This window comes from Pseudophryne corroboree, chromosome 6, assembly GCF_028390025.1.
Source record: "Pseudophryne corroboree isolate aPseCor3 chromosome 6, aPseCor3.hap2, whole genome shotgun sequence".
Lineage (NCBI taxonomy): Eukaryota > Metazoa > Chordata > Amphibia > Anura > Myobatrachidae > Pseudophryne > Pseudophryne corroboree.
The window spans coordinates 99,383,993-99,397,739 of NC_086449.1; the positions used below are offsets into that span (position 1 = coordinate 99,383,993).

A 13,747-nucleotide genomic window follows, 5' to 3' on the forward strand; every position below is an offset into this window, starting at 1 on the left:
CTGTCAGCAATCTTCATTCCGGGAGTAGATAACTATAAAGCGGACTTCCTCAGCAGACACGCTCTCCATACAGGAGAGTGGGGCCTCCATCCGGAGGTGTTCACGGAGGTAACAGATCTTTGGGGTTTACCTCAAATAGACATGATGGCCTCTCGTCTCAACAAGAAGCTTCGGCAGTATTGTTCCAGGTCGAGGAACCCGCAAGCAGTGGAGGTGGACACCCTAGTGACTTCGTGGGTGTTCCAGTCGGTGTACGTGTTTCCTCCACTTCCACTCATTCCAAGAGTTCTCAAACTCATAATTAGTACAGGAGTTCAGGCAATCCTCATTGCTCCGGAATGGCCAAGAAGGGCTTGGTACGCGGATCTTCTGGATCTACTGCTTGAAGAGCTGAGGCATTTTCCTCTTTGGGAGGATCTGCTGCAGCAGGGGCCGCTCGCTTATCAAGACTTACCGCGGCTACGTTTGATGGCATGGAGGTTGAATGCCAGATATTAGCTTGGAAGGGCATTCCGATCAAGGGTATTCCTACCCTGATACAGGCTAGGAAAGGAGTAACGTCTAAACATTACCATCATATTTGGAAAAAATATGTATCTTGGTGTGAGTCCAAGATGTTTCCTACGGTGGAGTTTCAGCTGGGACGGTTTCTCCTCTTCCTGCAAGCAGGTGTGCATATGGGCCTGAGGTTGGGATCCGTAAAAAAGGTCCAGTTTTCGGCCCTATCCATTTTATTCCAGAAACAATTGGCTTTTCTACCTGAGGTTCAGACTTTCTTGAAAGGGGTTCTGCACATCCAGCCTCCCTTTGTGCCGCCTACGGCGCCCTGGGATCTTAACATGGTGTTACAGTTCCTCCAATCGGATTGGTTCGAACCTCTACCGGGGGTTGAGGTCAAGTTTTTCACGTGGAAGACGGTCACTTTGTTTGCCTTCGCTTCTGCTAGACTTGTCTCGGAGTTGGGGGCTTTGTCTTGTAAGAGCCTTTACTTGATCTTCCATGAAGATAGAGCTGAGCTCCGGACTCGGCAGCAGTTCCTTCCGAAGGTTGTGTCGGCATTTCGTATCAACCAACCAACCTATTGTGGTGCCAGTTGCTACTGACTCCTCAATTTCATCAAAGTCCTTGGATGTTGTAAGGGCTCTGTAAATCTATGTGAAGAGGACTGCTCGTCACAGAAAATCGGACTCTGTTTGTCCTGTATGTTCCCAAGAAAATTGGGTGTCCTGCTTCTAAGCAGACTATTTCTCGCTGGATCAGGTTCACTATCCAGCATGCGTATTCTACGGCAGGCTTGCTGTGTCCTCTGTTAAGGCCCACTCTAGTCGTAAGGTGGGTTCTTCCTGGGCGGCTGCCCGGGGTGTCTCTGCTTTACAGCATTGCCGAGTGGCTACTTGGTCTGGGTCGAACACGTTTGCAAAGTTCTACAAGTTCGATACTTTGACCAAACTTCAGGTCCCCAGAGGCCAATCAGTTCTGCAGTAGCCTCCGTGCTCTACCTCCCGTTCTGGTAGCTTTGGTACATCTCCATGGTACTAATGTGGACTCCAGCATCTGCTAGGATGTAAGAGAAAATAGGATTTTAATTACCTCCCGGTACATCCTTTTTTCTCGGAGTCTGTAGAGCAGGGGTGGGGAACCTTTTTTCTACCAAGGGCCCTTTGGATATTTATAAAATCCTTCAGGGGCCATACAAAAATGATCAACTTAAAAATTAGCCTGCCCCCCAGTAGATATGACCCCATTAGATATGACCCTTAGCAGCGCCGCTTACACACACACATTAAAAGAAAGAAAAAACACAATACTCACCAGCCCCGCTCCTGCTTCTGGACCCTTGCCCTCTGCCTGGCTGCCCGCTCCTCAGAACTATGGGAGAGACGTCATGACATCTCTCCCATAGCACCGCACAGGCACACATGCACACTGCCAGAGCCGGAAGCTGGAGTTCAGGAGTGAGCTGCTGAGGGGAAGAAGGCGGGTGCCCGCTAGTAACAAAATCTCAGCGGGCGCCCGGCATCTCCCTTGGTTAGGTGGGCCTGGGAGGGCCGGATCAAGTGGCTTTGTGGGCCTTATACGACCCGCGGGCCTGAGGTTCCCCACCCCTGCTGTAGAGGATGCTGGGCGCCCGCCCAGCGCTTCGTGATCCTGCAGTGGTTACTTAGTTCAGTACTGCTTAGTCTTGGTTAAGTACTGTTTTGTTACTTGGTTAAGTAATATTGTTCAGCCGTTGTTGATTTTTCAAGCTGGTTAGCTTGGTTTGCCTTGTATGTGTGAGCTGGTCTGAATCTCGCCACTATCTGTGTAAAATCCTTCTCTCGAAGTTGTCCGTCTCCTCGGGCACAGTTTCTAGACTGAGTCTGATAGGAAGGGCATAGAGGGAGGAGTCAGCCCACACTCTCAAACTCCTAAAGTGCCAGTGGCTCCTAGTGGACCTGTCTATACCCCATGGTACTAATGTTGACCCCAGCATCATCTACGGACTACGAGAAAAGGATTTACCGTTAAGGTAATTAAAATCCTATTTTTTTTTTTCTTTTTTGATAGTATTAGTAATTCCAGGTTCCCTGCTCAAATGGCATCAAGTATTTTGTTTGTTTTTTGAACATTTCATCTCTGAATCTGAAAACCATTTTATGACTGGCATACATTTCCCCATATCCGTTGCTGACTTTACATTTTAAAAAACATCAAATCGGACGGACATCCTGTACGGTCCGGTAATATCGATCAGTCGGACATGCCGTATCTGTCGATCGCATACAAGCTGCAGTTATCTGGCCGATTTTGTGCGGATCAGCCAGCAGTTAGTTGTAGATTTGTGATGATAGCCCACATCTGGTGATCACTGTGATTGGACTCTGATTTCAGGCACGAAAGATCTGAGTAGGAACCGTTACAAGCTGTTCCTGGAATGCACACTAATCCTGACTTCCGTTGTACCTCCGGAGCTCCCCATTGAGCTCTCCCTAGCAGTCAACACCTCGCTGATCGCTCTGACCAAACTCTGTGAGTACATACTTCTGAATTAAACCTTGTTGTTCACTGCTGATTTCGTATAGTTGAATTTACTTACTCACATGATATTTCAGATGTGTACTGTACTGAGCCATTCAGGATCCCTTTTGCTGGCAAAGTTGAAATATGTTGCTTTGACAAGACTGGGACATTAACCAGTGACAGCTTCGTAGTGCGCGGTGTGGCTGGACTCAAGTAAGTAATCTCTGGTTTCCATGTTAAAAGGTCACTGTAGGGTTTTTTATTTTTTTATATTAATAAAACCTGCTTTAATGAGAGTGTATATTATTCCATAATTTGTTGGCTTTTCACTTTGTAGAGATGGAAAAGATGTAACTCCCATCTCTGACATTCCCATTGACACACACAGAGTGGTAGCTACATGTCACTCTCTAGTCCAGCTGGATGATGGGACACTGGTCGGAGATCCTCTAGAGAAGGCCATGCTAACTGCTGTGGACTGGGCCCTAACCAAAGGTAAGACATTCTTTGAGGTCCTTTGTAGTGTTGAGAGGCTTTTTACGAGTTTGGATTACATGTTTGGCATTGAGGTTTGACCTTTTTTTTTCAGCATCTCTTAACGCCTTGTAACTTTTTTGTTGGCCCAGTGGGTATAAAAATGATGATTGTTACATGCTAAAACATCAAAAAATAAAAATCCATAAAAAACATACTGTGTTTGCCCATCAGATGAGAAAGTATTTCCTCGAAGTATTAAAACCCAGGGACTGAAAATCCACCACCGATTCCATTTTGCCAGTTCTCTTAAGCGGATGTCTGTACTAGCGTCCTATGAGCGCCCAGGCTCCACTGATCTGTGTTGTGTGGCTACTGTCAAAGGAGCTCCTGAGACTTTGCAGAAGATGGTGAGTGAGTACACTTTAAAGCATTAAGAATGTAAGCTCTCACAAGCAAGACCCTCAGCCCTCATGTGCTTATCCTTCTCTCACTTAAACCATCTTCAACGGCCCCAAATCCCTCGGTTTTCTGCCACCATTATACATAGGTTCATGTCGTCTGCTGGCTGTAGCTATGTTTATTTACCCTGTACTTATCCTATATTGTCTTCAAGTGTTATGAATATTTTGTTTAAACATATACAGAGAGAGAGAGAGGAAGACTCTTTTTGTGGGTGCACTCTTAATCAGTAAATTCTGTGTGTAATATGTAAATACTAAAACATAACTTTTAATGAAAATACCCATAGTACTAATTCCATAGTCCTGGATATCCATATAATTTCTCTGACGTCCTAAGTGGATGCTGGGGACTCCGTCAGGACCATGGGGATTAGCGGCTCCGCAGGAGACAGGGCACAAAAGTAAAAGCTTTAGGATCAGGTGGTGTGCACTGGCTCCTCCCCCTATGACCCTCCTCCAAGCCTCAGTTAGGTTTTTGTGCCCGGCCGAGAAGGGTGCAATCTAGGTGGCTCTCCTAAAGAGCTGCTTAGAGTAAAAGTTTTATTAGGTTTTTTATTTTCAGTGAGTCCTGCTGGCAACAGGCTCACTGCAACGAGGGACTTAGGGGAGAAGAAGTGAACTCACCTGCGTGCAGGATGGATTGGCTTCTTAGGCTACTGGACACTAGCTCCAGAGGGACGATCACAGGTACAGCCTGGATGGGTCACCGGAGCCGCGCCGCCGACCCCCTTGCAGATGCTGAAGAGAGAAGAGGTCCAGAAATCGGCGGCTGAAGACTTCTCAGTCTTCATGAGGTAGCGCACAACACTGCAGCTGTGCGCCATTGCTCTCAGCACACTTCACACCAACGGTCACTGAGGGTGCAGGGCGCTGGGGGGGGTGCCCTGGGCAGCAATGAAAGTACCTATACTGGCTAAAAATACATCACATATAGCCTCTGGGGCTATATGGATGTATTTAACCCCTGCCAGGTTGTCAGAAAAACGGGAGAAGAAGCCCGCCGAAAAGGGGGCGGGGCCTATTCTCCTCAGCACACAGCGCCATTTTCCCTCACAGAACTGCTGGAGGGAAGGCTCCCAGGCTCTCCCCTGCACTGCACTACAGAAACAGGGTTAAAACAGAGAGGGGGGGCACTTATTTGGCGATATGATTATATATTAAGATGCTATAAGGGAAAACACTTATATAAAGGTTGTCCCTGTATAATTATAGCGTTTTGGTGTGTGCTGGCAAACTCTCCCTCTGTCTCCCCAAAGGGCTAGTGGGGTCCTGTCCTCTATCAGAGCATTCCCTGTGTGTGTGCTGTGTGTCGGTACGTGTGTGTCGACATGTATGAGGACGATGTTGGTGAGGAGGCGGAGCAATTGCCTGTAATGGTGATGTCACTCTCTAGGGAGTCGACACCGGAATGGATGGCTTATTTAGGGAATTACGTGATAATGTCAACACGCTGCAAGGTCGGTTGACGACATGAGACGGCCGGCAAACAAATTAGTACATGTCCAGGCGTCTCAAACACCGTCAGGGGCTTTAAAACGCCCATTTACCTCAGTCGGTCGACACGGACACGGACTCCAGTGTCGACGGTGAAGAAACAAACGTATTTTCTCTAACGTCCTAGTGGATGCTGGGGACTCCGTCAGGACCATGGGGAATAGCGGCTCCGCAGGAGACAGAGCACAAAAAGTAAGCTTTTAGGATCACATGGTGTGTACTGGCTCCTCCCCCTATGACCCTCCTCCAAGCCTCAGTTAGGTTTTTGTGCCCGTCCGAGCAGGGTGCAATCTAGGTGGCTCTCTTAAAGAGTTGCTTAGAAAAAGTTTTTAGGTTCTTTATTTTCAGTGAGTCCTGCTGGCAACAGGCTCACTGCATCGAGGGACTTAGGGGAGAGAAGTGAACTCACCTGCGTGCAGGATGGATTGGCTTCTTAGGCTACTGGACACCATTAGCTCCAGAGGGAGTCGGAACACAGGTCTCACCCTGGGGTTCGTCCCGGAGCCGCGCCGCCGACCCCCCTTGCAGATGCTGAAGATTGAAGAGGTCCGGAACCAGGCGGCAGAAGACTTGCAGTCTTCATCAGGTAGCGCACAGCACTGCAGCTGTGCGCCATTGTTGTCAGCACACTTCACACAGCGGTCACGGAGGGTGCAGGGCGCGGGGGGGGGGCGCCCTGGGCAGCAATGTATAATACCTGTATGGCGAAAAATACATCACATATAGCCCTTGAGGCTATATGGATGTATTTAACCCCTGCCAGATATCACAGACTCCGGAGAAGAAGCCCACCGAAAAGGGGGCGGGACCTATTCTCCTCAGCACACAGCGCCATTTTCCCTCACAGAAGTGCTGGTGGGAAGGCTCCCATGCTCTCCCCTGCACTGCACTACAGAAACAGGGTTAAAACAGAGAGGGGGGGCACTGATTTGGCGATATGAATATATATTAAAATGCTATAAGGGAGGAACACTTATATAAAGGTTGTCCCTGTATAATTATAGCGTTTTGGTGTGTGCTGGCAAACTCTCCCTCTGTCTCCCCAAAGGGCTAGTGGGTCCTGTCCTCTATCAGAGCATTCCCTATGTGTGTGCTGTATGTCGGTACGTGTGTGTCGACATGTATGAGGAAAATGTTGGTGAGGAGGCGGAGCAAATTGCCTGTAATGGTGATGTCACTCTCTAGGGAGTCGACACCGGAATGGATGGCTTAATTATGGAATTACGTGATAATGTCAACACGCTGCAAGCCGGTTGACGACATGAGTCGGCCGGCGAACAAATTAGTACCTGTCCAGGCGTCTCAAACACCGTCAGGGGCTGTAAAACGCCCATTTACCTCAGTCGGTCGACACAGACCCAGACACGGACACTGATTTCAGTCTCGACGGTGAAGAAACAAACGTATTTTCCTTTAGGGCCACACGTTAAGGGCAATGAAGGAGGTGTTACATATTTCTGATACTACAAGTACCACAAAAAAGGGTATTATGTGGGATGTGAAAAAACTACCTGTAGTTTTTCCTGAATCAGATAAATTAAATGAAGTGTGTGAGATGCGTGGGTTTCCCCCAATAGAAAATTATTGGCGGTATACCCTTTCCCGCCAGAAGTTAGGGCGCGTTGGGAAACACCCCTTAGGGTGGATAAGGCGCTCACATGCTTATCAGAACAAGTGGCGGTACCATCTACAGATAGGGCCGTACTTAAGGAGCCAGCTGATAGGAGGCTGGAAAATATCCTAAAAAGTATACACACACATGCTGGTGTTATACTGCGACCAGCGATCGCCTCAGCCTGGATGTGCAGAGCTGAGGTGGCTTGGTCGGATTCCCTGACTAAAAATATTGATACCCTTGACAGGGACAGTATTTTATTGACTATAAGAGCATTTAAAGGATGCATTTCTATATATGCGAGATGCGCAGAGGGATATTTGCACTCTGGCATCAAGAGTAAATGCGATGTCCATATCTGCAAGAAGATGTTTATGGACACGACAGTGGTCAGGTGATGCAGATTCCAAACGGCACAAAGATGTATTGCCGTATAAAGGGGAGGAATTATTTGGGGTCGGTCCATGGGACCTGGTGGCCACGGCAACTGCTGGAAAATCCACCGTTTTTTACCCTAAGTCACATCTCTGCAGAAAAAGACACCGTCTTTTCAGCCTCAGTCCTTTCGTCCCTATAAGAGTCATATCTGCCCAGGGATAGAGGAAAGGGAAGAAGACTGCAGCAGGCAGCCCATTCCCAGGAACAGAAGCCCTCCACCACTTCTACCAAGTTCTCAGCATGACGCTGGGACCGTACAGGACCCCTGGATCCTACAAGTAGTATCCAAGGGGTACAGATTGGAATGTCGAGACGTTTCCCCCTCGCAGGTTCCTGTAGTCTGCTGTACCAATGTCTCCCTCCGACAGGGAGGCAGTATTGAAAACAATTCACAAGCTGTATTCCCAGCAGGTGATAATAAAATTACCCCTCCTACAACAAGGAAAGGGGTATTATTCCACACTATATGGTGGTACTGAAGCCAGAAGGCTAGGTGAGACCTATTCTAAATCTGAAATATTTGAACACTTACAAAGGTTAAAATCCAGATGCAGTCACTCAGAGCAGTGATAGCGAACCGGGAAGAAGGGGACTATATGGTGTCCCGGGACATCAGGGATGCTTACCTCCATGTCCCAAAATTTGCCTTTCTCACCAAGGGTACCTCAGGTTCGTGGTACAGAACTGTCACTATCAGTTTCAGACGATGCCGTTGGATTGTCCAAGGCACCCCGGGTCCTTACCAAGGTAATGACCGAAATGAGGATTCGTCTTCAAAGAAAATGGACGACCTCCTGATAAGAACAAGGTCCAGAGAACAGTTGGAGGTCGGAGTAGCACTATCTCAAGTAGTTCTACGACAGCACGGGTGGATTCTAAATATTCCAAAACCGCAGTTGTTCCGACGACACGTCTGCTGGTCCTAGGGATGATTCTGGACACAGTCCAGAAAAAGGTGTTTCTCCCAGAGGAGAAAGCCAGGGAGTTATCCGAGCTAATCGGGATCCTCCTAAAACCAGGAAAAGTGTCAGTGCATCATTGCACAAGAGTCCTGGTAAAAATGGTTGCTTATTACGAAGCGATTCCATTCGGCAGATTTCACGCAAGAACTCTTCAGTGGGATCTGCTGGACAAATGGTCCGGATCGCATCTTCAGATGCATCAGCGGATAACCCTATATCCAAGGACAAGGGTGTCTCTCCTGTGGTGATTACAGAGTGCTCATCTTCTAGAGGACCGCAGATTCGGCATTCAGGATTGGATGCTGGTGACCACGGAGGCCAGCCTGAGAGGCTGGGGAGCAGTCACACAGGGAAAAAATTTCCAGGGAGTGTGATCAAGTCTGGAGAATTCTCTCCACATAAATATACTGGAGCTAAGAGCAAATTTATAATGCTCTAAGCTTAGCAAGACCTCTGCTTCAAGGTCAGCCGGTATTGATCCAGTGGGATAACATCACGGCAGTCGCCCACGTAAACAGAAAGGGCGGCACAAGAAGCAGGAGGGCAGTGGCAAAACTGCAAGGATTTTTCGCTAGGCGGAAAATCATGTGATAGCACTGTCAGCAGTGTTCATTCCGGGAGTGGACGACTGGGAAGCAGACTTCCTCAGCAGGCACGACCTCCACCCGGGAGAGTGGGAACTTCATCGGGAAGTTTTCCGCATGATTGTGAACCGTTGGGAAAGACCAAAGGTGGACATGATGGCGTCCCGCCCGAACAAAAAACGGGACAGGTATTGGCGCCAGGTCACGAGACCTTCAGGCGATAGCTGTGGACGTCCTGGTAACACCGTGGGTGTAACAGTCGGTGTATGTGTTCCCTCCTCTGCTTCTCATAACCAAGGTATTGAGAATTATAAGACGTAGAGGAGTAAGAACTATACTCGTGGCTCCGGATTGGCCAAGAGGGACTTGGTACCCGGAACTTCAAGAGATGCTCACAGAGGACTAATGGCCTCGGGAGCTAAGAAGGGACTTGCTTCAGCAAGTACCATGTCTGTTCCAAGACTTACCGCGGCTGCGTTTGACGGCATGGCGGTTGAACGCCGGATCCTAAGGGAAAGGGCATTTCGGAAGAGGTCATACCTACCCTGGTCAAAGCCAGGAAGGAGGTGACCGCACAACGTTATCACCACATGTGGTGAAAATATGTTGCGTGGGTGAGGCCAGGAAGGCCCCACGAAGAAATTTCAACTAGGTCGATTTCTGCACTTCCTGCAAACAGGAGTGTCTATGAGCCTCAAATTGGGGTCCATTAAGGTTCAAGTTTCGGCCCTGTAGATTTTCTTCCAGAAAGAATTGGCTTCGGTTCCTGAAGTCCAGAAGTTTGTCAAGGTAGTATTGCATATACAGCCCCTTTTGTGCCTCCAGTGGCACCGTGGGATCTCAACGTAGTGTTGGGATTCCTCAAATCATATTGGTTTGAACCGTTCATATCTGTGGATTTGAAATATCTCACATGGAAAGTGACCATGCTGTTGGCCCTGGCCTCGGCCAGGCGATTGTCAGAATTGGCGGCTTTGTCTTACAAAAGCCCATATTTAATTTTCCATTCGGACAGGGCAGAACTGCGGACTTGTCCCCAGTTTCTTCCTAAGGTGGTGTCAGCGTTTCACCTGAAACAACCTATTGTGGTGCCTGCGGCTACTAGGGACTTGGAGGACTCCAAGTTGCTAGACGTTGTCAGGGCCCTGAAAATAAATATATATATATATATATATATAATTCCAGGACGGCTGGAGTCAGAAAGTCTGAATTGCTGTTTATATTGTAGGCACCCAAAAAGCTGGGTGCTCCTGCTTCTAAGCAGACTATTGCTCGTTGGATTTGTAGTACAATTCAGCTTGCACATTCTGTAGCAGGCCTGCCACAGCCAAAATCTGTAAATGCCCATTCCACAAGGAAGGTGGGCTCATCTTGGGCGGCTGCCCGAGGGGTCTCGGCTTTACAACTTTGCCGAGCAGCTATGTGGTCAGGGGGGAACACGTTTGTAAAATTCTACAAATTTGATACCCTGGCTGAGGAGGACCTGGAGTTTCTCTCATTCGGTGCTGCAGAGTCATCCGCACTCTCCCGCCCGTTTGGGAGCTTTGGTATAATCCCCATGGTCCTGACGGAGTCCCCAGCATCCACTAGGACGTTAGAGAAAATAAGATTTTACTTACCGATAAATCTATTTCTCGTAGTCCGTAGTGGATGCTGGGCGCCCATCCCAAGTGCGGATTGTCTGCATTACTTGTACATAATTATTGTTACAAAAATCGGGTTGTTATTGTTGTGGGCCATCTTTTCAGAGGCTCCTTCGTTGTTATCATACTGTTAACTGGGTTCAAATCACAGGTTGTACGGTGTGATTGGTGTGGCTGGTATGAGTCTTACCCGGGATTCAAGATCCTTCCTTATTGTGTACGCTCGTCCGGGCACAGTACCTAACTGAGGCTTGGAGGAGGGTCATAGGGGGAGGAGCCAGTACACACCATGTGATCCTAAAAGCTTACTTTTTGTGCCCTGTCTCCTGCGGAGCCGCTATTCCCCATGGTCCTGACGGAGTCCCCAGCATCCACTACGGACTACGAGAAATAGATTTATCGGTAAGTAAAATCTTATTTTCCTTTAGGGCCACACGTTACATGTTAAGGGCAATGAAGGAGGTGTTACATATTTCTGATACTACAAGTACCACAAAAAAGGGTATTATGTGGGGTGTGAAAAAACTACCTGTAGTTTTTCCTGAATCAGATAATTTAAATGAAGGCGCTCACACGCTTATCACAAGTGGCGTTACCGTCTCCAGATACGGCCGCCCTCAAGGAGCCAGCTGATAGGAGGCTGGAAAATATCCTAAAAAGTATATACACACACATACTGGTGTTATACTGCGACCAGCGATCGCCTCAGCCTGGATGTGCAGCGCTGGGGTGGCTTGGTCGGATTCCCTGACTGAAAATATTGATACCCTTGACAGGGACAGTATTTTATTGACTATAGAGCATTTAAAGGATGCATTTCTATATATGCGAGATGCACAGAGGGATATTTGCACTCTGGCATCAAGAGTAAGTGCGATGTCCATATCTGCCAGAAGATGTTTATGGACACGACAGTGGTCAGGTGATGCAGATTCCAAACGGCACATGGAAGTATTGCCGTATAAAGGGGAGGAGTTATTTGGGGTCGGTCCATCGGACCTGGTGGCCACGGCAACAGCTGGAAAATCCACCTTTTTTTTACCCCAAGTTACATCTCAGCAGAAAAAGACACCGTCTTTTCAGCCTCAGTCCTTTCGTCCCCATAAGGGCAAGCGGGCAAAAGGCCAGTCATATCTGCCCAGGGATAGAGGAAAGGGAAGAAGACTGCAGCAGGCAGCCCATTCCCAGGAACAGAAGCCCTCCACCGCTTCTACCAAGTCCTCAGCATGACGCTGGGGCCGTACAAGCGGACTCAGGTGCGGTGGGGGGTCGTCTCAAGAGTTTCAGCACGCAGTGGGCTCACTCGCAAGTGGACCCCTGGAGCCTACAAGTAGTATCCCAGGGGTACAGATTGGAAATTCGAGACGTCTCCCCCTCACAGGTTCCTGAAGTCTGCTTTACCAACGTCTCCCTCCGACAGGGAGGCAGTATTGGAAACAATTCACAAGCTGTATTCCCAGCAGGTGATAATCAAAGTACCCCTCCTACAACAAGGAAAGGGGTATTATTCCACACTATATTGTGGTACTGAAGCCAGACTGCTCGGTGAGACCTATTCTAAATCTGAAATATTTGAACACTTACATACAAAGGTTCAAATCAAGATGGAGTCACTCAGAGCAGTGATAGCGAACCAGGAAGAAGGGGACTATATGGTGTCCCTGGACATCAGGGATGCTTACCTCCATGTCCCAATTTGCCCTTCTCACCAAGGGTACCTCAGGTTCGTGGTACAGAACTGTCACTATCAGTTTCAGACGCTGCCGTTTGGATTGTCCACGGCACCCCGGGTCTTTACCAAGGTAATGACCGAAATGATGATTCTTCTTCAAAGAAAATGGACAATCTCCTGATAAGGGCAAGGTCCAGAGAACAGTTGGAGGTCGGAGTAGCACCATCTCAAGTAGTTCTACGACAGCACGGGTGGATTCTAAATATTCCAAAATCGCAGCTGTTTCCGACGACACGTCTGCTGTTCCTAGGGATGATTCTGGACACAGTCCAGAAAAGGGTGTTTCTCCCGGAGAAGAAAGCCAGGGAGTTATCCGAGCTAGTCAGGAACCTCCTAAAACCAGGAAAAGTGTCAGTGCATCATTGCACAAGGGTCCTGGGAAAAATGGTGGCTTCTTACGAAGCGATTCCATTCGGCAGATTTCACGCAAGAACTTTTCAGTGGGATCTGCTGGAAAAATGGTCCGGATCGCATCTTCAGATGCATCAGCGGATAACCCTGTCTCCAAGGACAAGGGTGTTTCTTCTGCGGTGGCTGCAGAGTGCTCATCTATTAAAAGGCCGCAGATTCGGCATTCAGGACTGGGTCCTGGTGACCACGGATGCCAGCCTGAGAGGCTGGGGAGCAGTCACACAAGGAAAAAATTTCCAGGGAGTGTGATATAGTCTGGAGACTTCTCTCCACATAAATATACTGGAGCTAAGGGCAATTTACAATGCTCTAAGCTTAGCAAGACCTCTGCTTCAAGGTCGCCCACGTAAACAGACAGGGCGGCACAAGAAGCAGGAGGGCAATGGCAGAAACTGCAAGGATTCTTCGCTGGGCGGAAAATCATGTGATAACACTGTCAGCAGTGTTCATTCCGGGAGTGGACAACTGGGAAGCAGACTTCCTCAGCAGGCACGACCTCCATCCGGGAGAGTGGGGACTTCATCGGGAAGTCTTCCACATGATTGTGAACCGTTGGGAAAGACCAAAGGTGGACATGATGGCGTTCCACCTGAACAAAAAAACTGGACAGGTATTGCGCCAGGTCAAGAGACCCTCAGGCAATAGCTGTGGACGTTCTGGTAATACCGTGGGTGTACCAGTCGGTGTATGTGTTCCCTCCTCTGCTTCTCATACCCAAGGTACTGAGAATTATAAGACGTAGAGGAGTAAGAACTATACTCGTGGCTCCGGATTGGCCAAGAAGGACTTGGTACCCGGAACTTCAAGAAATGCTCACAGAGGACTCATGGCCTCTGCCGCTAAGAAGGGACTTGCTTCAGCAAGTACCATGTCTGTTCCAAGACTTACCGTTGCTGCGTTTGACGGCATGGCGGTGGAACGCCGGATCCT

At 48.5% G+C, this 13,747-nt stretch overlaps 1 protein-coding gene across 1 annotated transcript in view; it reads left to right on the plus strand.

Annotated features, from left to right (window-relative positions):
* The window catches only part of ATP13A1 (ATPase 13A1), a 221,407-nt gene that overhangs the window by 81,889 nt on the left and 125,771 nt on the right, over positions 1–13,747 (plus strand). The window contains exons 11-14 of the mRNA XM_063931515.1: positions 2,872–3,009; positions 3,093–3,213; positions 3,338–3,495; positions 3,709–3,884. Of these exons, the coding sequence (XP_063787585.1) occupies positions 2,872–3,009; positions 3,093–3,213; positions 3,338–3,495; positions 3,709–3,884 (593 nt within the window). The remainder of the gene's footprint in view (positions 1–2,871; positions 3,010–3,092; positions 3,214–3,337; positions 3,496–3,708; positions 3,885–13,747) is intronic.